A 26,876-nucleotide genomic window follows, 5' to 3' on the forward strand; every position below is an offset into this window, starting at 1 on the left:
CTGCTCCCCAATGCGCTCATAGCCATTGCCACTGACATTTCAGACTATGCTGTGGGTGCTGTGTACGAACAGCTGGTTGGAGGCATGTGACAGCCACTCATTGTCTCAGGCAGCATTTCTGTTTCTCTCCTCTCCCCCCCCCCCCCCCCCCCAGCCAAGGAAGTATAGCACATTTGACCATGAGCTTCACAGTGTTTATTGACCACAGAGTCCTCTTGCACACAATGGCTGAAATGCTGAAATATCAGACCACTGATATTGGTCCTGCTAGTGACAGTACTGCTGGTGCTCCGCCCTGGGAAACACCTACTGTACTCTGCCAGCATCCGAACACAGGACTCTGGGAACATCTGAATTATAGGATGAACATCACATGGACTCTACAGCGGCCCCTAGTGATCCATGTGAGAATGACAGTAATTGCCATGTCAGATTGCTAATTACTGTTTTGAGAAGCTAGTGGCAGATTATTCAACTGTTGCTCAGCCGCTCAACAATCAGCTGAAGGACAAGAAGTGCTCAAACAACCCTGTGACTCTTAATGTAGAACAATTCAAAGCATTATAAACTTAAAAGGTAACATTGTGTTCTACACCTGCGTTAAGAATCCCTGATGCAGTTGGACAATTCACCCTGTATATCAATGAGAACTACATGATAGTAGTCTTAACTCAAGAAACTGGTGACAGTCAGCATCCTCTTGGTTATTACTCTGCCAAAGATTTTATTCTATGCACTGATGTCTCCCCAGTGATTGAGAGAGGGATTCAAATGGTTGTTTCTGGAACCAAGGTGTTGATATTAATTCAATTCAAATGTAATTATCAGAGTCAGGTTTATTATCACCAGCACGTGACATGAAATTTGTTAACTTAGCAGTAGCAGTTCAACGCAATACATAATATAGAAGAGAAAAAATAAATAAATATAATAACAATAAATAAATCAATCAATTACAGCATAAGTGTATCGAATAGATTAAAAATGTGCAAAAAATGGAAATACTGTACATTTAAAAAGTGAGATAATGTTCAAGGGTTCAACGTCCATGTAAGAATCAGATGGCAGAGGGGAAGCAGGTGTTCCTGAATCGCTGAGTGTCTGCCTTCAGGCTTCTGTACCTCCTACCTGATGGTAATAGTGAGAAAAAGGCATGCCCTGGGTGCTGGAAGTCCTTAATAATGAACGCTACCTTTCTGAAACACCACTCCCTGAAGATGTCCTGGGTACTTTGTACCCAAGATGGAACTGACTGGATTTTCAACCCTCTGTAACTTCTTCCGGTCCTGTGCAGTAGCCCTCCTGCACACCCCATACCAGACAGAGATGCAGCCTGTCAGAATGCTCTCCACGGTACACCTATAGAAGTTTTTGAGTGTATTTGTTGGCGTGCTAAATCTCTTCAAACTCCTAATAAAGTGTAGCCACTGTCTTGCTTTCTTTATAACTACATTGATATGTTGGGATCAGGTTAGATCCTCAGAGATCTTTTCACCCAGGAACTTGAAACTGCTCACTCTCTCCAGTTCTGATCCCTCTATGAGGATTGGTATGTGTTCCTTTGTCTTACTGTTCCTGAAGTCCACAATCAGCTCTTTCGTCTTGCTGACGTTGAGTGCCAGGTTGTTGCTGCGGCACCACTCCACTAGTTGGCATATCTCACTTCTGTATGCCCTCTCATCACCACCTGAGATTCTACCAATAATGGTTGTATCATCAGCAAGTTTATAGATGGTATTTGAGCTACGCCTAGCCACACAGTCATGTGTATACAGAGAGTAGGGCAATGGGCAAAGCACACACCCCTGAGGTGCGTTAGTGTTGATCGTCAACAAGGAGGATATGTTATCACCAATCCACACAGATTGTGGTCTTCCAGTTAGGAAGTCGAGGATCCGATTGCAGAGGGAGGTACAGAGGCCCAGGATCTGCATCTTCTCAATCAGGATTGTGGGAGTGATGGTATTAAATGCTGAACTATAGTTGTTGAACAGCATCCTGTCATAGGTGTTTGTGTTATCCAGGTGGTCTAAAGCCCTGTGGCATTCAACCATACATGAATACCCATGATTACAGCCAAACAAGACAGCATTACTCCGGGGCCAAGGTGCAAAGCGCAGTACCAGCAGTCACACAGCACAAAGCAGACATAGCAGGTACAAGATAGTAAGCATATAAATGTATAAGTAAGATACAGCCCCACAATAAAGACTTCCAGACCCAAGCCATGAATGCCGTAGAAATCTGCAGTCAACCACAATACTTCTTGTCTTCTGAGTAATCACTGGGGTGGGGGTGGGGCAGCACCAACTCCAGTCTGGACACGGCGCCACACAAGTAACATGTCTCTGCAACCAAAAGAGCCAGGGCCCCTATCAGGGAGCAGTAAAGGTACACGCACAGAGCTGACAAATCTCAGTCCTCACCGTCTGCTGAACGGCATTTATTGGGTATGTGATTCCTGGGCCTACCGCTTGCTGCAGGACTTGTTCCTTGAATATGAGGAGACGTGGAGAGAGCCTAGCTCTGGAAGTGTCCCAAATGCGATACTTGGTGTCACTACGTCACCATTGTCTGGTTTAGCGGCACAAAAGGTCGTTACAGAGAATGAGAGATTCTGAATGATTGCCTTTCCGAGATATGCCACTGAGATTTTCCTGAACTGATTAATATGGCACTGGCTTTGGAGAAAATAGCGAATGAACCTGCATAAGCCTTTGATCAAACCCAACAAGCATTAACCAAGTTGTCAGCAGACTGATGGCTGTTTGTACAGGAGCATTACAGACCAGGATGGTTTTGAATTTTATTCTGTCAGAAAAAGGGAACATTTGTATTGGTGTACTTGCATACATACCTGATGAATCATAAAATATAACTCATTTGGCAAATCACATCCATGAAACTACCAAAGAGATTAAGAAAGTCAGGGATCAGTATCACAATTATTACGCTCCAGGAGATGGATGGTGGGCAACTATTCTTTATTATGGTACAACTATTGGTATTATAATAATGGCTATCATTCTTGTGCAATTGTTACATGAAATAGCAAGACGAAGGAGAGGATATTAAGGAAAGGAATGGATACTCATTGAAGTGGATGGATAAAAAAGGAATTTTGTGGTTGGGCTTTGAAACTGCATCATTTATTTGCATATTTCAATGACTATTTAGTGAAATGTAGTGTTGTCATGAAGTGACAAATGGGAGGGAATGTATTTTACTTGTAACAAAATGGCAGTTTTACAGCGGCGTATCTATGGAAAATAGCGCCTATGGCAAGCACTGAAATTGCACCCCGTCCAAACATCTGACACCCATCTTTTAGATAACTTTGCCATAACATCAGCTGAAAAATACAAGTCAAGCTCATTAATCTTTTAATTAACAAATTATGGCACTACATGAAAATTATAACTGTACCTTCCTTGCTTTCACTGATGAAAATTGGTCTATGATGTGATTAAAGTCAGCTTTTTCAGTTTCTTCTCTTTCTACATTTAGCAGAGCAAGTTCACAGAGTCTGCTTTGACCCATGGAGGCTCTCAAATATGAAAGTATTAGTTTTAACTTGCTAACTGATCTCTCACAGCTGGCAATGGAAACTGCAATGGTTAGCATTATCTGAATAGCAATGAGAAGATTGGGGAAAATGCTCTCATCTCCATACTGAGCAATAAATTCAAGAAGTTCTTCAGGTCTTGGGATTTTTATGTTGACCCACCTTGATAGCAACATTCAGCAATCCAAAATTTCTTCATATACCTGCTGTCCATCAACATCAGATTTGTACAATTTGCCCAAATTTTCGCAGTTCTTTAGGTTGTTACTGTTAGTGCCGTAACACAGTCCCTCGACATCAAAAAGGAAACAGTGTCGTGCAAATGAACAAAACTTTCGTCCATTTCTCTGTGAAGATGGTCAAGTGTTCTCTTCATGACTCTTTCCATTGCCTCCTTAGCTGTTAACCCAGCATCTCAGGTTCTCATCAGCCATTCGTTTCTTTCGTCTCTGATGTCTTTCAACTTCAATATTCCATTCTTGACAGAGACTGACTCCTTCTTCAAGTAACTCACTGACCAAAAGTTCTCTTGCATCATAAAAATGATCTCAGAGGGCTTCAAAATCCAGGGCAGCATCGTGGAAGATCATGCTAGGATGCTGCAGCCTCTTTTGAATACGGTCAATGCAAATGAGTACTTTGTTCAAAAATCCGAGCAAAATCAGAAAATCATAACTGAACATGTGGTACAGCTGCCTTGTGTCACTGGTCTCATTTTCATTGTCTATCATGTCCTGGAGAACTTGAAATATCTCCTCAAGGTACTTGTTGACGGGCTTCACTGCTTCTGTGCTTGCACTCCACCTGGTTTTGGACTCTGACTTAACAATCACAGACATGGAGTTTTTGAGATTTTCCTAGTGCTGTGTTGAATGAGAAAAAAACAAGTAGAGAGCTTCAATGGTTCCAAAAAACGTGACCCTCATTGTATCCTGCTTGGCTGCATGTACACCCACCAAGTTGAGTGAGTGATTGTTGCAATTCACAAACACTGCCAGGTTGTTTTTCTCACTTATTCTTTGATGAACACCATTTCTGTGTCCAGCCATCATAGCAGCATTGTCATAGTACTGTGACCGATAATCTTGTAGCTCCATTTCATCCTTCTCTCGCTGTTTCAAGATGTCTTCAACCAAGCTCTCAGCATCCTTCTGGCTTATCTGGATAAAACCAAGGAAGGACTCTCTAACACGGACTGTTTTCCTCTCAAACTCAACTTCCACATACCTCACTACTTCTGACATCTGCTCACGGTGTGCCTGATCAGGAGTTGAGTGGAACATGGGACAATAGTACTTGGCTTTACGGATGCTTCTCAGTAAACTCTGGCGAGCAGTGCACGCCATCATGTGGATGAATTCGTTCTGGACACCCAGAAGACGTGGATCCAGGATGACTTTCCAAATGAGTGAGGTGTTCTTTTATGACAGGGTCAAAGATGGCCAGTAGTTTCAGTAAGCCAAGGAAGTTTCCCACACTGGAGTCATCGTCTAGCTGAAGTGACTCCCTGTGTCCTTGCAAAGCCAGGTTCTGATTCGCAAGGAATTTTATGCGGTGAAGGATTCTCGTCAAGATATCATGCCACTTCTGCTTTTCCTTCTCAATCTGTGACTGAAATGCCGTGTCAATAACTCCTCTGTTTCCAGCTAAATTTCTTTCCACTGTGTGAAGCACTCCCAATGATTCTTGGCACTTTCATGAACACTAATCCTTTCAGGTGCTTTCCACTGGTTGAATCCACTTTCCTGCTCCAATGAAGATTGATGGTCTGACCAGGAATAGAGAAGACAACAGATACAAAATGCAGACTTTTTAGAAGGGGAATAGACCAGCCATAGGCAAGTCACTTCCTCACCATGAGCATTTCCCAATTTCCTCTCGAACCAAGTTTTGTTCATTGAGTGGTTATTTGTTGGTAGGAAAGGCCCCTCACTGTTCTGGAAATACTTCAAACCCAGCTTTATTATTTCTGTTCTCAACGTGTCAGACAGAATTGCTTTTCCAGTTTCTTTGTCGAACTTCAGAAGTCCAATGTCATGCTGTTCAATCACTTCTGGTATGACAGTTCGAGGCTCTTTGACACCATCCAGTTCACTAGGTTCAGTGTCGTCACGTTCAATCTCATCACTAAACTCAACATCACCACCACCACCACCATTGTCTTCCCCTCCTGTCATGTCCACGTTCTCTGTGGCAGCCTCACTTTTAATCTCATCATACTCTGATTTATCTGACTTGACTTCTTCCTCGGCTTGTGACACATTTGTACCTGATCCACCTTCAGATTCTAACAAACTTGTAGCAGGTGCAGGCAACTCCGTGGAACATGTCGAACTACTTGTTCCGGGCTTTTCAAAGAAGGGCATAAAGAACTTGCTCGACTTCTTGGCTTCCTGCACCTCTAACTTCTGTCCCTTCTGTCCTTCAGCTCCACTTTCCTCCTTTTTCATGAAGAAACGTTTTATGGTCTTCTTACACAATGCTCTGAAATAAGGCCATCCTAGTGCTTCTCACCCATGATAATCAAAGACAGATCATACATCTGAAGAAAATTCTTTTTTCACAATCCGAGGATGGCTTGTCTGACCTTAATGGTAACTGCTCAGTGGCGTCCCCCTTCAATGGCGCCCAGGGCACGTGCCATACCTGCCATACCTTAGATACGCCACTGCAGTTTTGTCTGTATGTTTTTAAAAAAATGGAATCTGTATGGTACCAAAATGATTTGCTAATAGCATTAGTGCAACATTATGCCAGTGGAACCTGATCCCTTGAAAACTGCAGACCCAGCAGATCCGTTCTGGAAGAATCCCAAGTACATTGATTAAACAGGTGAACAGAATGCACCCTGACTTTGAACTGATGTGCAAAAGTGAACATGGAGTGACTATGCTGTCTGTTGTTTGGAAGCTATCTCCACCTCTCGTGTGGTGATAGTCTTCCCTTGCAGGAAATAAAATGAATGTGCTCATGATTGATCCACTCTGAGTTAATTGTTTGTTATAGACACAGCAAAAAGGTGCTCAATAGATTACATCAATATGTGGGCCTAGAGCTATTGTTGACCAGGAACTTGAAGATGCTCACCCTTTCCACTGCTGGCCTATCAATCAGTGCCATTCTGTTTTATTCTCCTGACTTGTGTCTTACAGATTGTAGGAAGGTTTTTGAGGTTCTTGTCACAGGAGCCCCTCTATCTGCTGTTGTAGTTAAAATATACAAGTCTAGCTGATCTACTGATATTTGGTGTTGATTCCCCCAGTCCCACACACCCACACCCCGAGGCTATTTGCAGGTGACAGCTCGGTGGTAATGCCCAAATCATTCTGTAGGAATCTACATTAGTAACCTTGTTAAAGAACAGTCAGTAGATTGAATGCTGAGCAGATCTATACGTATGAAATATTACACTAGTATATCAGTTTTTATGTTTATGGGAAAGTAAGACTGATAATTCTTGTACCTATGAATTATTAAACAAGTCACGTTTATACCCATCTAATTTTCCCTCTAGAAGGCCTCATATTTCTTAATTTTAAAGCATATGGTTTGTCAACTATTGCCTTGAAACTGAATGAAATTTAAGTTGGATTTCATTTTGTCTGCATGGATCTGCCCAACAAATCCAATCAACTGACAATGTGGACCAAGGGCAATTTATAATTTAATCTGTGAAAGACCTATAATAGACTTAACTCAGTGAAGAGTTGTGCCTATATCAAATGTGTTTTATCTAATAAGCAGTGAAATATATTCTCAGGCTGTTTGCCAGCCAATGAATTTTTCTGTACTTGCAACTAAATTAAAAAGAATCTTTTAGATAGGGACTCAGCTACTACAGCTAGTCCAAGCTTTCATATCTGGTTTTTCTCAAGAGCAGCAGCCATTACAGTAAACATTCAATCAGCCAATCAGAGTGCTTTACGTACACTCTGAGTCACTCACAGTCAATCACATATCAGTTCATGCTCTTCCTCTCCCGCGTGTGTAAATGTTCTTGCTCCCTCGTCAAGTTATTCCAATTTTTTCACCCATAATGTCTGGAATTGGCCTGCAACTTGCAGTGAGGGTAGTACATCTAAGATGTCTAGGAAAAGCATTAGAATGATGTGAAACTGCAAATGATATGACATTTGGAAGCTGGTGACTGTCAGGTTGATGTTGGTGCCTCTTTGAAATTGGGTACATTGACAGTCAGAATGGCCCTGACTGGGAGTGAAGCAATAAGACAAAGCGAGGTGTTTGCAACATGATTTCCCGCTACTGAGAACTGCTTCATGAAAGGAAACTTAAGAAAAGACAGTCAAATCTGGATGTTTACTTCAAGAAGAGCCAAAGTTAGAGGAGGACCCACAGCCTGGTCCTTCCTCTAAGATGTAGCCGCCAGCCACTTCCCTCCGCTGCTGCTGCAATGTGTTGCTGCTCCACTGATGTACAGGCTTGGCCTATTTCGTGTTTGTTTCTCAATGAATTACTTTGGATACATAAAATGATATGTATCTCGGGTTTAGTTTTTTTTTATCAGGCACACATGTTCATTTATGTGATGTCATAATGACCCTGCACAGTACTGATTTACATAGCGCTCCACCTCTAATTAGCACATCCTCGGCGTTAAGCGGGGTTTGAGTGTATAGTTAACTTAGTATTCACTTTGTTATGTGCATAATTTGTCATGTGTACTTTAAATGTTTGAGGCAATTATCAACATGTTAGCTTCTGTATTAATGCAATTTCTCAGCTGTTGCTTTTGTTCCAGATGCCCTAATCTGTTTCTTACAGCTTCTAATGAGTGCATTCATAAACAAGATATGTCATGCTTTATTTAGAAATGAATTATCATCTTAGGTACTTTAATCTATCTGTGCATATATTTTGTTTATTCCTTCAAGAGGCATGAATATCCCTAGCAAGACCATTATTTAATGCTATCCCTGGAGGTAAGCCACCTTCCTGAACCATTGCCGTTTGTCTGGTAATGATAGACCCACAATACTTTTCGGTTGAGAGTCTCAGCTTTGGTCCCAGAGTTGCTTAAGTGACTAATTTCATAATCAGAATGGTGTGTGACTAGAAGAGAACATGCAGTGGATGATGTTCCTGTGTGCCTACTGACTATGTCCTTCGAGGTGATAGAAGTTGTGGGTTGGGAGATAATGGAACAGTCTATCCTCTCAGCTGGAATATAGTTTTTAAATGGTGCACGCTGCAAACTTGATGCTGTGATGATGGATGTATTCATTTGTTAATGTGGAGACTGAGGTGTTGATGAAGTGAGCCACCTATTCAGACTGTTTTAGGAGTTGCATTTATTCATGTTGCATATTTGCTGGGTGGCTGGTGTTATGGATTTGCTGTCCATAATCTAATTGTAGGGATGGGAAGGTCCAGTGGCCAGTGAACAGACTCAGAGCATTATACTTCACAAGTTATTAACTAAAGCACATTGGATAAAAGCACATTTCTCCACATGGTTAAGTCAAGAGAATACTCTCCTTAGACCTCTAACTTTTATATTTGGTCCAATTGTAAGTTTCTCGTGGGGGATAATACACACAGAAGAGAAATATTTAAACCTGGGAAAACACAAATAAAGAGCATCAATCAGAAATTAATGGCTGGTGCACTGTACCTTACTGGTTAAACTATTAATTGTTGCTAGGTGCAAAACAAATCTATATTGTGATGTATTGTTTCTTAAAGAAAAACATTGAGCTGTTATCCTGAAGGTGAAAATGCTTTACGCTCCTTAATTCTGAGCAATAGCTAAAAACCCATTGATCGGTAATGCATCAGAATGAGTTGCTGTTTGCTCTTTGTGTTAGTGTGCAGACCCCCTCTCTCAATCAACTTAATTATCTCAATATTTCATGTTTTCAAACTCAGCCTCATCCTTGACATTAATTGATAAGTGAGGTTTTCATTGTGCAGTTCCCACGAGTACTTCATTTAGTTGTTGTTTGGAAGGAGGCTTTTCTCAGAATTATCCCGGGTGACTTATTGCAGAGAAAGGGAATAGGCATCAGTGAAGGGTACCCCTATGGCTGTTCCCCTGAATAGCAAGTATATCGTTTTGGATACTGTTGGTGGGGAATGACCTTGCAAGGGAAAGTCAGAGACTAGGCGGGTCTCTGGCTCTGTTGCTCAGAAGGGAAAGGGAGGGTTGGGGGGGAGAAGAGGCAAGCAGAAGCGATAGGGGATTTACTGATTAAAGGAACAGACAGGAGATTCGATGGATGAGAACAAGACTCCCGGATGGTATGTGCCTTCCATGCCCACACTTGTCTGATCATCTGATCAGAAAGTCTGATCATCTGGCTATACTACTTCTCCCGGCATACAGGCAGAGACTAAAGACCGCAGCACCAGTGGTGAGGACTAAGAAGGTATGTTCCAGGAAAGCAGAGATGTGCTTACAGGACTACTTTGAGTCGGAGACAAGTTAAAGGATTCGTCTTCGAATCTGAATGAATGCACCACAGTAGTCACCAACTTCAAGACCTGTGTGGATGAGTGTGTCCCTTTGAGAACATACAGGACGTACTCAAACCAAAAGCTGTGGATGAACCAGGAGATCCATAGTCTGCTGACGGCTAGATCTGTGTAATTGAAGACCGGTGATCCAGTACCAGATCCAGGTACGACCTATAGACAACCAAGAGTGAGAAAACGATTCTGATTGAAGTTAGAGACAGAATCGGATGCATGTCAGCTCTGGCAGGGTTTGTGAGCCATTACTTTGTGCAAGGTGAAACCTGACGCAATAAATAGTTATATGCACGCTTTGAAAGGAGAATAAAACTACAACTGTGCAGATCCTTGCAGCATCCAGTGACTGTTTTGGAAGCCGATGTCAGGACATCTTTCAAGAGGGTGAAATCCTCGCAAAGCATCAAGTGCTGGTGGTGTACCTGGTAGGGCACTGAAACCCTGTGCCAACCAACGGACAGTTGTTTTCAAGGACCAACTTCAATCTCTCACCACTTCAGTAAAGGGTTCCCACTGTCTTCAAAAAGGTGACAATAATACCAGTGCCCAAGAACAGTAGGGCAAGTTTCCTCAATGACTATCACACAGTGGCACTCGTGTCTGTGATGAAATGCTTTCAGATGTTGGTCATGCTAAGCAAAGAGCTGGACCTGCTTGGCCTCGGATCACTTGGACAGTAGCAATATCTATGTCATGTTGCTGTTTATTGATTACATCTCAGCATTCAACACAGTTAAGTGTGTAATGGAAATAAGATTTTCTCGCTGACAGTCAACACTGGCACAGCTCAAACACCATCTATAAATTTGCTGATGACACAATTATTTTTGGTAGAATTTCAGATGGTGATGAGAAGATGTACAGGATTGGTTGATTGGTGTCACAACAACCTTGCACTCAATGTCAGTAAGACCAAGGAATTGATTATGGGCTTTAGGAAGGGGAGATCGAAGGAACACACACCAGTTCTCATTCAGGGATCAGCAGTGGAAAGGGTGAGCAGTTTCAAGTTCCTGGGTGTCAACATCTCTGAAGATCTGAACTGGGCCCAGCATATTGATGCAATTACAAAGAAGGCACAACAGTGGCTTTATTTCATTCAGAATTTTAAGATAATTGGTACGTCACCAAAGATTCTCACAAGTTTCTACAGATGTACCATGAAGAGCATTCTAACTGGTGGCATCACCATCTGGTATGAAGGGGCCACTGCACAGGGTCAGTAAAAGCTGCAGAGAGTTGTAAACTCAGCCAGCTCCATCATGGGCAATAACCTCCCTAGCATCAAGAACATCTTCAAAAAGTGATACCTCAAAAAAGCAGTATCCATCCTTAAGAACTGCCATCACTGTGCTATTACAGGTGTCCCCTGCTTTACGAAAGTTCGCTTTACGCCACTTCGCTTTTACGAAAGACTTACATTAATACCTGTTTTTGCTAACCGAAAGAAATCCGAAGAGGATTTTCGCTTTTACGAAAAAGGCACCCGCTTTAAACTTGTGTTTACCCCAAGATAATTTTGTCCAGAGGAACATTCCTCGTCTCCAGTAACATACCATAAATCTTAGATAACTCTTAGATCTTAGATTGAACCATTTTGAAAAGGTGCCAGACTAGGAATTACGTCTAGTAAGTTCTTATCTGAGCTTATAGGGAATGTACATAACTGAGATCTTAAAAAGTCTTTAATTTGTAAATACCTAAATAAAAAAAAAATGAGTTTTGGGTAAACTATATTTAGCCGACAATTGCTCAAATGAACAAAGGTTTCCTCCAACAAACAGATCGCAAAAACATTTAATACCCAAACTGTCCCATTCCTTAAAAACTAAATCAATCATAGAAGATTTAGAAAAATTAGAATAAATGGGGCTTGAAAGGGAGAACCTCAATAAACCAAAGTGTTTTCTAAATTGTATCCAGATCCTCAGAGTATGTTTAACTATTAAATCATCAGTTGGTTTACTTACAGATAAAGGAAGTGAGGATCCAAGAGGAGAAATAATAGAAAATTCATTAACAGAGTTAGTTTCTAAAGAGACCTATACCGGACAATGTACACGATTAATATAGTATAGTCAAAACGTAAGATTTCGTATATTAACTGCCCAGTAATAAAACCTAAGATTAGGTAAGGCTAAACCTCCAGACTTTTTAGATTTTTGAAGATAAACTTTATTTAAATGAGGATGTTTATTTTTCCAAATATAAGAGGATAAAATAGAATCAAGAGAGTCAAAAAAGGATTTAGGAATAAAAATAGAAAAATATATATAAATTTAGGTAGAATATTCATTTTAATAGAATTAATTCGTCCAATCAGCGATATTGAAAGAGGTGACCAATTTAATATCTTTTTTACATGATTCAATAAAGTAAGAAAGTTTTCTTTAAACAGGTGTTAGTAATTCTTAGTAATTGTTACACCCAAGTAAGTAAATTGATTTCTTATAACTTTAAAAGGGAGATTAGTATTAATTGAGACCAAATTATTTAAAGGAAATAATTCACTCTTATGTAGGTTCAATTTATATCCTGAAAACTGGCTAAAACGGGAGAGTAAAGAAAGTATGCAAGGTAATGAGGTCTCAATATTAGAGATAAACAGCAATATATCATCTGCGTAAAGCGAGATTTTGTGAATAATACCTCTCCTTAAAATACCACAAATATCATTAGATTCTCGAAAAGCAATGGCAAAAGGTTCTAAAGCTAGATCAAAGAGCAAAGGGCTCAACGGACAGCCTTGTCTAGTTCCGTGATGAAGTTTAAATGTTTTTTTTCTACAAATCGGTTTTGGCTAAATCTTCCAGATTCTGGTAAGTGAAACTACACTGTACATACATTATTTCTATATATAGGCTGTGTATTTATCATATCATTCTTGCTTTTACTATATGTTAGTGTTATTTTAGGTTTTATGTGTTATTTGGTAGGTTATTTTTTGGGTCTGGGAACGTTCAAAAATTTGTCTCATAAATTAATGGTAATTGTTTCTTTGCTTTATGCCATTTCGGCTTACAAACGGTTTCATAAGAACTCTGTACTTTCGGATAGCAAGGGAAACCTGTATCAAGGAGGAGGTACAGGAGCCTAAAGACACACACTCAACGTTTCAGGAACAGTTTCTTCCCATCCGCCATCAGCTTTCTGAATGGACAATGAATTTATGTACACTACCTCACTACTTTGCTTTTTATTGCTCTCTTTTTACACCACTTATTGTAATTTTTTATTTATATTTCTTATTGTAACATGTAGATTTTTTAAATTTATATGTCTTGCCATGTACTGCTGCCACAAAACAACAAATTTCATTACATATGCCAGTGATAGTAAATCTGATTCTGATACAAACAATTAAGTTCAAATGATGCAAATGAGTATGAGAAATGCAAGGGAACACTTGAGGGAAATCCAGAAGGTTAAAAGAGAACGTGAGGTTGCTCTGGCAGACAAGGTGAAAGAGAATCCTATGGGCTTCTAGAGATATATTAAGAGCAAAAGAATAGCAAGGTCAGTGTAGTCACCTTCACATGGAGGTGAAAGGGATGGGTGAGATCTTCAATGAATTTCTTGCATCTGTATTTACTGGGGAGATAGACACAGGGTCTGTAGAACTGATGCATAAGAGTAGTGAGGTCATGGAGTTGACTTGCTATCCACAGGTGTTCCTTTGTACCATGCAGGAGGCTAGTGCAGAAATTGTAGGTGCCTTAGAAGAGACATTTGTCACAGTTGAAGTGCTGGAGGGCAAGAGGATTGCAAATGTTGTTCTGTTGTAAGATAGGCTCTGATAATAAGACAGGAAATTACAAGCCAGTGAACCTGATATCTGTCGTGGGTAAATTGTTGGAAGATATTCTAAGGGACAGGATGAATAAGGATATATCTGGACTGCTAGCAGACATATGCAAGACCCTTTAGCCTTAGGCGCCAGTACCACCAGGACTTTACTAGCTCCCTAAGATACACAAGGAGGGCTACCCCCCTGAGGCCCATCTCAGTAGGATAGATTCCTCTCCTCTCCAACCTGAGGAGGGCTAACCTTCGTTTCCATCCAAGGGGTCAGTGTGGACATGGTGGAGGATTACAGATACCTGGGGATACGAATGGACAATAAACTGGACTGGTCAAAGAACACTGAGGCTGTCTACAAGAAGGGTCAGAGCCGTCTCTATTTCCTGAGGAGACTGCCAGACGATGCTGAGGATGTTCTACGAGGCTGTGGTGGCCAGTGCTATCATGTTTGCTGTTGTGTGCTGGGGCAGCAGGCTGAGGATAGCAGACACCAACAGAATCAACAAACTCATTTGTAAGGCCAGTGATGTTGTGGCGGTGGAACTGGACTCTCTGACGGTGGTGTTTGAAAAGAGGATGCTGTCCAAGTTGTATGCCATCTTGGACAATGACTCCCATCCACTCCATAATGTACTGGTTAGGCACAGGAGTACATTCAGCCAGAGACTCATTCCACCGAGATATAACACTGAGCGTCATAGGAAGTCATTCCTACCTGTGGCCATCAAACTTTACAACTCCTCCCTAGGAGTGTCAGACACACTGAGCCAATAGGCTGGTCCTGGACTTATTTCCACTTGGCATGATTAACTTAGTATTATTTAATCATTTATGGTTTTATATTGCTATATTTCTACACTATTCTTGGTTGGTGCGGCTGTAACGAAACCCAATTTCCCTTGGGCTCAATAAAGTACCGTAGATTCCGGACTACAGAGCGCACCTGATTAAAAGCCGCAGGCTCTAATTTTAGAAATAAAATCAATTTTTTAATTCTAAAGGCCGCACCGGATTTTAGGCCGCACCGCTACTTTTAAATATACATACGTATCGGTAACACAAATTACGTTGCATATACTTTTTTACTGAACAGCACGAACAACATTCCAATATCTCCTAGCGACTGGTAAAAATATATATACTGCAGCCTACCAGGAAAAGTTATTGATCGACTTTAACTTAAAAGCAGCGTTTTCGCTCGGGTCTAATCGGGTCTGACGCGCTTGCGCAACGCGATCGGGTCTAATCGGGTCTGACGTGCTTGCGCAACGCGATCGGGTCTAATCGGGTCTGACGCGCTTGCGCAACGCGATCGGGTCTGACGCGCTTGTGTAACGCGATCGGGTCCAATCGGGTCTGACGCGCTTGCGTAACGCGATCGGGTCTAATCGGGTCTGACGCGCTTGCGTACGCGATCGGGTCTAATCGGGTCTGACGCGCTTGCGTAACGCGATCGGGTCTAATCGGGTCTGACGCGCTTGCGTAACGCGATCGGGTCTAATCGGGTCTGACGCGCTCGGGTCTTGCTTTTCTTCGAGTATTTTCCATGTTGATGAGGGTGAGTACAAATGACTGATTTACAATAATTTAATTGTGAAAGTGCGCTTGATTTATCGTACAATTTCATTGGACCTCTGTGAACTACTCATCAATTTTATTGGTCTACTGTTACGAGGCAAAATGTTTACGAGGCGGCATGAAAAAAAACCATGTATTAGCCGCTCTGGATTATAGGCCGCAGAGTTCAAAGCTGTTCAAAATGTGGGAAAAAAGTAGCGGCTTATAATCCGGAATCTACGGTATGTCTGTCTGTTTAATACCTCGCTAAGCATTTAACGGCCATGCTGTCTCCCTTTGTTGGGGGCTGTAAGCATCACATCATGAATTTGACTGACCTCATAAAAACAAAAACTAACATCCAGTTTCGTCATGGTATCCCTGTTCACAAGAGTTCCCAATAAGGACATCTTGGTGCTCCTGTGGTCAAGGTTTGATAAGGGTACCATTGCCCTTTTTGAACACACACTTACTTCAACTTACTTGGGCACTAGCCTACAAAGTACCCAGGACGTCTTCAGGGTGCGGTGTCTCAGAAAGGCAGCATCCATTATTAAGGACCTCCAGCACCCAGGGCATGCCCTTTTCTCACTGTTACCATCAGTAGGAGGTACAGAAGCCTGAAGGCACACACTCAGCGATTCAGGAACAGCTTCTTCCCCTCTGCCATCCAATTCCTAAATGGACGTTGAACCCTTGGACACTACCTCACTTTTTTTAATATACAGTATTTCTGTTTTTTGCATAATTTTAATCGATTCAATATATATACTGTAATTGATTTACATATTTATTATTATTTTTGTTTTATTTTTTCTTCTATATTATGTATTGCATTGAACTGCTGCTGCGAAGTTAACAAATTTCACGTCACATGCCGGTGATAATAAGTATAGAAGGGAAATTACTATGAACAAATGGATGGAGTGGCCACCTTTGTCGCCGGCTATTTCTAATTTTTCTCTGGAGGACTTTAAGGAGAGTGCTCTGAGTTCATCACCCTTACGCCCCAAATGCTACTTCAGATATGTTGATGACAACTTTGTAGCGTGGCTTCATGTACTCCAAAAGTTCCACAACCATCTGAACAGCATACATCCAAACTTTCAATTTACAAAGGAGATGGAGAAGAATGGTTGCCTCCTGCTCCTGGACATTCTAATACCTCAGAAACCGAATGGTAGGCTTGGACATGGCGTCTAATGGAAAAATCACTCATCTCTGTCTTCATGTGTGACTCTTTCATTTTAAGCAGTGACCCGTAGTTCTGGACATTCTGTCAAAATGGAACATTCTTCACATTCACATTTTCAAAAGCTCTCGGGACATTTGGTCTACTCCTTTCTCAGTCTTCTGAACTTTTGTCTGTGCAATTTTTCTTTGTAAGATAACTGATCATTCCAAGTATTAGTGTAGAAAAGCTTCTCAACTGCTCCCAGCATATTAACATCCTTCTTAAATATGCCCAATACTGTACTTGTTAATCCTGATATGCCTATTAAACTGAATAGTCCTACAAGCTCTCACTATTTAGTTAGACAATATACTTAATATTTTTATCCTGCCCATATGGGTAGTTTCAGAGTTTTCTACATTTCCTCTTATTTGCTAGATCCTTGCCTATTCAATTAATCTTTACATATCCCTTTCCAACATTTTTATGTCATCTTCACAACTTATTAACTACCTATCAGATTTATTTATTGGCGTACGGCCTTGAGGAAGCCTTTCCAACCCTTCGAGCCACGCCGTGCAACAAGCCCCAGTTTAATCCTAGTCTAATCACAGTGCTATTTACAATAACCATCTCACCTACCACCCGGTACGTCTTTGTAATGTGGGAGGAAACCCATGCATTTATGGGGAGAACATACAAGCTGTGTACAGGCAGCAGCAGGAATTGAACCCGGGTTGCCTATACTATAAAACTCTTTGCTAACCACTATGCTACCATACTGCCATCAGTGTGTCCTCAGCAAATTTAGCAACCGTGCTTCCATCTGAGGCACTTGCATCAGTTCAAAACATTGAGGTCTCAGCAAAGATATCTGTGACATATCTCTCTTGCATCTTGTCAACTAGGAAAAGACTCATTTAAGCCTACTCTCTATTTCCCATTAACCAGCCAACTCTCCATATTAATATGTTTTTCTTGAATTATAACTCTTTATTTTACCCAATAACCTTTGATGTAAATCCTTATCAAGTATGATCTGATCATCTAGCGTGCCTTATCCACGTTGTTCTTTATCTATGGCACACATTTCTTCCAAGGGTTTCCAGTATATTTTTAAATCATCATTTTCCTTTCACAGAATAGTAGTTAATTTTGACTGATTACCTTTCAATTTTCTGAGTTCCCTTTTATAACATCTTTAGTACTTACTTCTAATATTTTCCCTATTACAAATGTTGAACTACACTTTCTGGTTCCCCTCCCTCACTCAATACAGAACTTCAGCATATAATTTTGCCTGAAGCCACAGTGCTCAATTGGGAAATTGCTGAATTGGTAAATGAGGATTTTCTTTCAGATGGGACATTAAACAGAGGCCTTATCTATTCTTTTGGGATATCAATGATTCCCTGCCATTATTTTGAAAAGCAGCAGGCATATTCTTCTTACTGTTCTTGGGGCAATATTTATCCCTTACACATGACTGAAATGATCTTATTTTGTTCTTTTTTTATGGAATTTGTTCTGTGCAAACTGATTGCTGTGCATCCTGCATTTCAATGGAATCTACACTACAAATATATTTCATTGGGTTTAAAGCACTTTGCAAGTTCCTGAGGCAGTGAAAGGTGCCGAACACATGCAAATTTTTCTTTCCAGATTTTGTACTCTGAATTGGGACTGCAGTAGTTTAGACATGAGCAGTAAGTATTTTATAATGTATCCTGTTAGGATCCTTCTTCTCCAGCCCTTTACCATTTTCACTCATCTAGCTTCATCTATCACCTGCTAGTTGGTCATCTTTTTCCTCCTTTTTATTCTGGTATTTCCACCATCCCTTTCCAGTACTGATGAAGGGTCTCGGGCTGAAACGTTGACTGTTTAATCATTTCCATAGATGCTGCCTGTTCTGCTGAGTTCCTCCAACATTGTGTGTGTGTGTGTGCGTGTGTTGTTTTATAATGTATTTTGCTATCTCAAAAAGGAACTGGATAATAGTATATGCATTTCCTATTCATTAATATTTCTGCTTTATCATTTAATGGGGCATTTAATTGTTGGAGGAATCCCAAGCAAAGTTCATATTTATATGTATTGATCATGAGTTTATTCTTGTTACATGGCTTTTCAGATTGCAAGATAGGATCATGGCAATTTTGTGTTTTTTTTCATATTTGTTTTTTGTAATGGAAGGCGTTATGCTGAAAAGTGCTTTAATTGATTTTTAAGCTGTGATATTGTTGGTGATAAGGTGTTTATCCTCTTTCCTCGCTCTCTGATAATTGGCACCCTATGGGCTTATATCTGTTTCCTTTCTGCCTTTGGTCTAATTTATTTCTGCAGTTGTTAATGTCATAACCCAAAAGTTTGTGACTTGCTTGATCATCTTCAGTTTCACTGCCCGCTGTCTATCTCTGCAACCTCCAAAGAAGATCAATGATTTCCTGTCACCTTGCCCAAGCAGGCTGAGCTCACCAGTACCATTGCTAGTTACTTCATCATGTTCCTCTTCCAGCAAAGCCAGGGCTCATCTCCTCTACCACCTCAGTTCAGCTCCTGTAACTCACTTTACCAACCCTGCAGCCTCCTCACTGCCCCTGACTTTTTGCCGTGACCTTCATAAAACAAGCAGGCAGCACTGAAGATGGTTGCCTTAAACAGCTTTAAAGCTAATTCCACTTGACTATAGTGATTTGTTATTTGTAATTGAGTTCAGTGTCCTTTCTAATCTCAGATACTTGTCACTGATTTTGCCGTTCTCTCTCTGAACTAAAGATTGTGGCAGTTTACTTTAAATTTTCTTTCTCCTTCACATGGTTTATAAATCATCCTCCAGGTAATGGTGTTAAAGCTATTAACTCTTATCAGGCAACTTGATTTCAAACAGTTATTTCTGGAGAGTATGTAGTGAACATTTTGGCAAAAGTGCATTCATGTACATATCTTAGTGTGTCGACAGAGTAAAATGAATCATCTGGTCACAGTTGCTTCTGTTTGAAACCCTGCTAAAATATGCTTTAGGCAAAGTGAACCGTCCATTATGGAGCTTCTGCAGTGGCAGAATGGCAGCTTAAGGTGCAATATTTCCAGTATTTTCCTTTGCAAATTAATTTCCAGTAGCTAATTGTCTACCAGAAGGAATACTAAAGATTCAAAGTACATTTATTATCAAAGTATGTATGTATGTACCCTGAAATTCATTTCCCCTACAGCCACGAAACAAATAAAACTATGGAACCCATTCAAAGAAAAACACCAAACCACCTCCAGAGTGCAAAGCAAAATTGTGCAAACGGCAAAAAGAAAATGAGCAAAAAGCACAATGTAAAATACAGAATCAAGAGAGTCCAGGCATATTCAGTTCAGCTGAGTGGTCACTATCTGCAGGCTGCAGCAAGAAAAAGCAACCAAAAGCTCATCATATCATGAACTACTGAGTGCAATCCACAAACCGCACCAGTTAAAACTTGCTGAAGACCCAGGTCCCTGGCACCATCCTCCAACAGCATCAAGGGAGAGAGAGAGAGACAGTTCGAATGCAGGGATGTTCTTTTGGGAACAGTGAGCGTAAGGGGAAAAGAGACTGTCACACGTAGACACCTTCCTCTGGCATGAGCAACTGAGAGGCTGGTAGACGGTGCTGAACACCCGCTCACCATCCACTCTCGTCGCGATGGAATCAATCTTTCCCGGTGCTTTAATCAGTGAGAATGGTGACAGATGGAGTCAATCGTGCTCATACCCTGTCTGTAGGCTTCTTGGCCTCAAGGCTGCATGCTTTATTCAAAGCCTCCTGGAACATTCGCAGAGACAGTAAAGCATCAGATTGCTCAATTGACCAGCAAAATTTAGATCTCGGGCTCCAACAGCAGCAGAACTACACTCGAAAGAAAAAGAAGATGTGAAAGAAGTAGATTTGTGAAGCGTATGGAGGATGTCACCCTTGGTCACCTTGGTCACGTTGTTCACTGGCACCATCTCTGGCTCTTGATGTAATACGCAAGGTTTTCTTTTAGTCAATTACTTTCAGATCAGTTTCTCATGCCCCATTTTGCCGGAAACTGGTCTCCTGGGCTTTTCATTCCAGGACGAAGGAGATGTCTTCCTTTTTTAAACAAAGGGGCTTCCCTTCGTCCACCAACAACTCTGCTCTCAAACGCAACTCTCCCATTTCCCGCACATCTGCCCTCACCCCATCCACCCGCCACCCCACTCGGGATAGGGTTCCCCTTGTCCTCACCTACCACCCCACCAGCCTCCAGGTCCAACGTATAATTCTCCGTAACTTCCGCCACCTCCAACGGGATCCCATTACCAAGCACATTTTTCCCTCCCCCCCCCCCCCCCCTTCTGCTTTTCGCAGGGATCACTCCCTACACGACTCCCTTGTCCACTCGTCCCCCCCATCCCTTCCCACCCATCTCCCTCATGGCACTTATCCTTGTAAATGGAATAAGTGCTACACCTGCCGTTATGCTTCCTCCCTCACCACCATTCAGGGCCCCAGACAGTCCTTCCAGGTGAGGCAACACTTCATCTGTGAGTCAGCTGGTGTGGTATACTGCGTCCGGTGCTCCCGGTGTGGCCTTTTATATATTGGTGAGACCCGACGCAGACTGGGAGACCGTTTCGCTGAACACCTATGCTCGGTCCGCCAGAAAAAGCAGGATCTCCCAGTGGCCACACATTTTAATTCCACGTCCCATTCCCATTCTGATATGTCTATCCATGGCCTCCTCTATTGTCAAAATGAATCCAAACTCAGGTTGGAGGAACAACACCTTATATACCGGCTGGGTAGCCTCCAACCTGATGGCATGAACATTGACTTCTCTAACTTCTGTTAATGCCCCTCCTCCCCTTCTTACCCCATCCCTGACATACTTAGTTGTTTGCCTGTTCTCCATCTTCCTCTGGTGCTCCGCCCCCCCCCCCTTTCTCCCGAGGCCTCCCGTCCCATGATCCTTCCCCTTCTCCAGCTCTGTATCACTTTCGTCAATCACCTTTCCAGCTCTTAGCTTCATCCCACCCCCTCCGGTCTTCTCCTATCATTTCGCATTTCCCCCTCCCCCCACTACTTTCAAATCTCTTACTATCTTTCCTTTCGGTTAGTCCTGACGAAGGGTCTCGGCCCGAAACGTCGACAGCGCTTCTCCCTATAGATGCTGCCTGGCCTGCTGTGTTCCACCAGCATTTTGTGTGTGTTGTTCCAGGCTGTCTTCTAAGCTTTGAAGGGCCATGGCTTTTCAGCTGAATTTGTACATATTTGGGAGCAATTTGGCAAAGTGGGATATCGCATGTGAAGTCTTCTTCCAGTTTACTCACCGACTGATCCAGCAGAATAATTATTACTCCATGCACCATTATTATGCTGCTCCACAACATTTTAACATCTTCACTAATGACTCTTATCTGTCTTGATCCTATTCTATTTCACTTACACTATACTTGTGACATTTGGTTTCTCTTTCAGTGGCTAGCAGCTTGAGTTCAATCAGTGATGAATTTCAGCTGCCTTTGACTTATTTTATTGCAGATTGTATTTGATTCTTGTGAAGGCCCCTGGCAGCTGCTTTGTTTGCTGTACTAGTTTAATATCATTTGTGTGTATCACTTGTTTGTATTGGGTTTCAATACCTGAATCATTTTCGTAGAATCATAGAAATCTACAGCACATTACAGGCCCATTCTTGTAGAAAAGAAATGTTAACATTATGCATTATCAGTTGCAAATATGTTAAAGCACTGTGCTCTGGTCATGCTGCCTTTGGGTTCTACTGGTCGAATGGAACAGGTAGTTAAGTGGAAAATGCAGCCAGTACAGCTTCCCTATGCATGTGGATTTTGAACATGTTTAGCAAAATATGTAAGTCATTTTTAACTGATAGTACCTCAGAGATATAGACACACCAATACAAAAACAGAAATTATTGCATTGCTTGGGAGAACTGGTCACGCATTTTTACATTTCCCCACATAAATTCTGTAAGAACAAATTTTATTCTGTATCTTACATTTTTGGGGGGGGTGATTTTGTGAAATCTGCAAAGACAGATTTCCATAAACTGGATTGGTATAATGCAGCCTGTGTCAGCATAAAACATAAGCTCTATAATTTTCCTGAGAAGTCTTGCTATTTGCAGCCAAGCCTCCTCTCCCTTCCTATTATAAGGTAATAATATTTAAGCATGTTTTCAATTTTTGGTTTCAGGTGAATCTGAGCAGTCATCAGTACCTGTTCACGGCTGTGGTGAATCCAGCCGAAATGCCATGCTTGTGTCTGCGCCATGATGTCGATGCACTTCTGTGGCAGCCGCACACAAAACAAGAGGACATGTGGGAGCACATTGGGACGTTCAATGCACTAGGTAAGTGAAGAACAGCTACTGTAATGCACCAGTCCTTTCATATCCAGCTTGTTACAAGGAACAATACTAGTATTAGTGATTTTTAAGAAAGATATGTCAGGAGGCATCTATGGAGAGGAATAAATAGTTGATGTTTCGGACAGAGGCTCTTGGAAAGGGAAGGATCAGAAGCCAGAAATAAGAATGGTGGGGAAGGTGTAGGAGTACAAGTTGACAGGTGATAGGTGAAGTGGGAAGCTGGGAGGGGATAGGTGGAGGAGGTTAAAGGGCTGAAGAAGTAGGAATCTGATTGGAGAGGACAGTGGGCCATGGGAGAATGGGAAGGAGGAGGGGTACCGGGGGAGGTGATGGGCGGTTGAGGAGAAGAGAAGGGGTAAGAGAGATACCAGAATGGAAAAGGAGAGAAGGGGTTTGGGGAGGGGGGGATGTAACTGGAAATCAGAGAAGTTAATGTTCATGTCATCAGGTTGGAATGAGTGTGGGAATCAAATTGAAGTGGATGGTCACCAGGAAATCCTGTCTTTTGTGGCGGATGGAGAGGGGTGCTTTGATGAAACGGTCCCGCAATCTACGTTGTGTCTCACCAATGCAGAGGACGCTGCACTGGGAGCACTGGATGCAGTAGATAAACCCAACAGTCACAGGTGATATGTGACCATACCTGGAGGACTTTCTCTCCCCAGTAAGATAGCGGCGCGTTCTGACATAGTGGCCACTTAGTGGTCAATCAAAGGTGTTTTTACCTTTTTTAAACATCTTTTTTACAATTGCATGGCAATGCTGGACAAGTACTGCAGTTCTGCCACATCAGTGAGCTGCTGGTTGGTAGTGGAGATATTCTTGGCACAGATCATATGTCTGCTACAGAGAAGCATCAGAGTTGGTGACTGTAGACAGTGTGTGTTCCAACAGCGAGTGATTGTGTTGGATGTTTCTCTTGTAATCACAAGGCCCTGTTGGACATTGGTAATGTAAAATACTACGGATCAGTTTACTTTGTTTATTGGAGAACCAGATGCCGGAGAGCTGTGTGGTCTCGGTTATAACAGGGACTAGGCATCAAGTCGTGGGCTTGCCTGTTGCAGCAGTCCGGGAGAGGAGATGCCAGAGGAGGTGTAGCATAGTGTCCATGCTGGTTGGGGGGCTGGCCTCTCCCATTGGTGTTGCTCTCTAGTATTTGCTCAGTGGAAGACAAGCATTTGTCTGTGGATTGCTGAGAACTGCTTGTTGTTACAGATAACACCCAGCACCATCAATTTGCATTACGTGTCACTCAGGGACTTGGGATATATATGTATTTTTTGTGAGACTGTACGTTTACTTGCTCTCTTATATCTGCTATATGAACCTTGTACTGTGCATGATTGCTGATACTGTGTTGCACCTTGGCCCTGGAGGAACACTGCTGCATTTGGCTGTATTCATGCGTGTTCATGTAAACATAGAAGCATAGAAAACTTACAGCACAATACAGGCCCTTCGGCCCGCAAAGTTGTCCCGAACATGTCCCTACCTTAGAAATTACTACGCGTACCTATAGCCCTCTATTTTACTAAGCTCCATGTACCTATCCAAAAGCCTCTTAAAAGACCCTATCATATCTGCTTCCAGCACCATTGCCGGCAGCCCACTCCACGCACTCACCACTCTCTGTGTAAAAAAAAAAACAAAAAACTTACCCCTGACATCTCTGTACAATATCTACTTCCAAGCACCTTAAAACTGTGCCCTCTCATGCTAGCCATTTCAGCCCTGGGAAAAAGCCTCTGACTATCCACACGATCAATGCCTCTCATCATCTTATACACCTCTATCAGGTCGCCTCTCATCCTCCATCACTCTAAGGAGAAAAGGCCGAGTTTACTCAACCTGTTCTCATAAGGTATGCTCCCCAGTCCAGGCAACGTCCTTGTAAATATCCTTTCCACCCTTTCTGTAGTTTCCACATTCTTCCTCTAGTGAGGTGACCAGAACTGAGCACAGTACTCCAAGTGGGGTCTGACCAGGGTCCTATAAAGCTGCAACATTACCCCTTTGCCCCTAAACTCAATCCCACGGTTGACGAAGACCAATGCACTGTATACCTTCTTAACCACAGAGTCAACCTGCGCAACAGCTTTGAGTGTCCTGTGGACTTGGGTCCCAAGATCCCTCTGATCCTCCACACTGCCAAGAGGCTTACCATTAATACTATATTCTGCCATCATATTTGACCTACCAAAATGAACCATCTCACATTTATCTAGGTTGAACTCCATCTGCCACTTCTCAGCCCAGTTTTGCATCCTATCAATGTAACCTCTGACAGCCCTCCACACTATACACAACACCCCCAACCTTTGTGTCAGGACAAGGGGAACTTTGTCATGCTGGCAGGAAGATGGCAAGAGGCCAGATTCTCTCTGTAGATGCTGCATGACCTGCTCAGTTCCTCCAGCATTGTGTCTGTCTGTGTCTGTGAGTGTGTTGCTTTGGATTTCCAGCATTTGCAGAATTTCTTGTGCTTAGAAAGGTATGTGTTAGTTTATATGAAGAACATAAGTTGATGACATCTAAGGCAGCCATGTTGATTGGTTCAATTCCTCTGTGTTATGAGTCCATGGCAGGTTTACTTTGTCTAGCTCTTTGACTATATCTCTCCCCATGTGCAGTTCAGCAACGCATAATATTTCATTTTAATCATCCATAAACCCTAGAGACTGCTCTAGAAGAAGAATGTAATTCATTATTTTATTTATTCAGTATTATATGTTGAATTAGTTTTGCATGTTCAGGGTTGCCATCTCAATGTTGTGAATTACATGAATCCATGTTTGAAAGCAACATATAGTGAATTTGGAGGTGCAGCTTGATACAACGTTGGTTAAGCCACAGTCAGAGTACTGTGTGCTGATACGGTTGTCACACTGCGGGGCAGATGTAATGGCAATGGAGAGGGTGGAGTGCTGATTCATCAAAGTCTTACCTGTGGTGAAGCATTTGCGCTATGAAGAGAGATAGGATAGACAGGGCTTGTTTTCATTGGTGTAGAGGAGGTTGAGGGGACACCTGTTAAGAAGTATAAAACATTCTGAGGGGTATAGCAAATGCAGATAGCAGGAAACTTTTCTCTATAGCACAGGTAACTAAAACAAGGGGACATGAGTACTGAGAAAGAGTTTAGATGGGATTTGAGATGAACCTTTTTAGCCCAGAGGGTGGTTGTAACGTAGACACACTACCTGAGAGGCTGGCACAGGTAGGTACTGTCGAACATTAACTATCTGAATGAGCATTGAAAAGCCAAATATGCCACAGACCAAATGATGACTAATGTGATTAGCATGAATGGGTAGTGGATGGTCAGGTTGAACATAGTAGCCCAAAGGGCCAGTTTCTGAACTGTTTGATTCCATGAACGTAAAATGGAATATATATCGGATTAGTGACCCATCAGAAAGAAGAGCTGTTTTTGGGAAAGGGTAATTATGATGAATATATATTGTATCTTTATTTTTACTGTTGGATTGAGAATAACCCCATGGAAAATATTCACTCTCCCCATTTTCATCACATTGTCTGACTCTGCCTCTGTTGCATCCCACCTGTTGCTAAAACTCATCTTTGTTTTTGTTACCTCATGAGATGACATTCCACTCAAACACCTGCATATCCATTATCTAAGGTCATGTAGAAGAATGCGAGGGTGTGCACCTTGGTAGAAAAAAAATTAAAAGGTGGAAGATTTATTTTTAAAGGTCCGAGAGGGCTGTTGTGAGGGATGTGGGTGTCTTGTACATGAATCACTACAAGCTTAGCAAGCAGTTGGAATGGCAAATAACATACTGGCTTTGGAGATATGAGATTGCAGATGCTGGAATCTGGAGAAACAATTGATCTGCTGTAGTAACTTAGTGGGTTGAGCAACATATGGGAGATG

General features: G+C 41.9%; 1 protein-coding gene across 1 annotated transcript in view; it reads left to right on the forward strand.

Annotated features, from left to right (window-relative positions):
- The window catches only part of nudcd1 (NudC domain containing 1), a 169,842-nt gene that overhangs the window by 136,401 nt on the left and 6,565 nt on the right, over positions 1 to 26,876 (forward strand). The window contains exon 9 of the mRNA XM_073050012.1: positions 22,801 to 22,957. Coding sequence (XP_072906113.1) covers positions 22,801 to 22,957 — 157 coding nt within the window. The remainder of the gene's footprint in view (positions 1 to 22,800; positions 22,958 to 26,876) is intronic.

Source organism: Hemitrygon akajei, chromosome 1 (genome assembly GCF_048418815.1).
Source record: "Hemitrygon akajei chromosome 1, sHemAka1.3, whole genome shotgun sequence".
Taxonomy (NCBI): Eukaryota; Metazoa; Chordata; class Chondrichthyes; order Myliobatiformes; family Dasyatidae; genus Hemitrygon; species Hemitrygon akajei.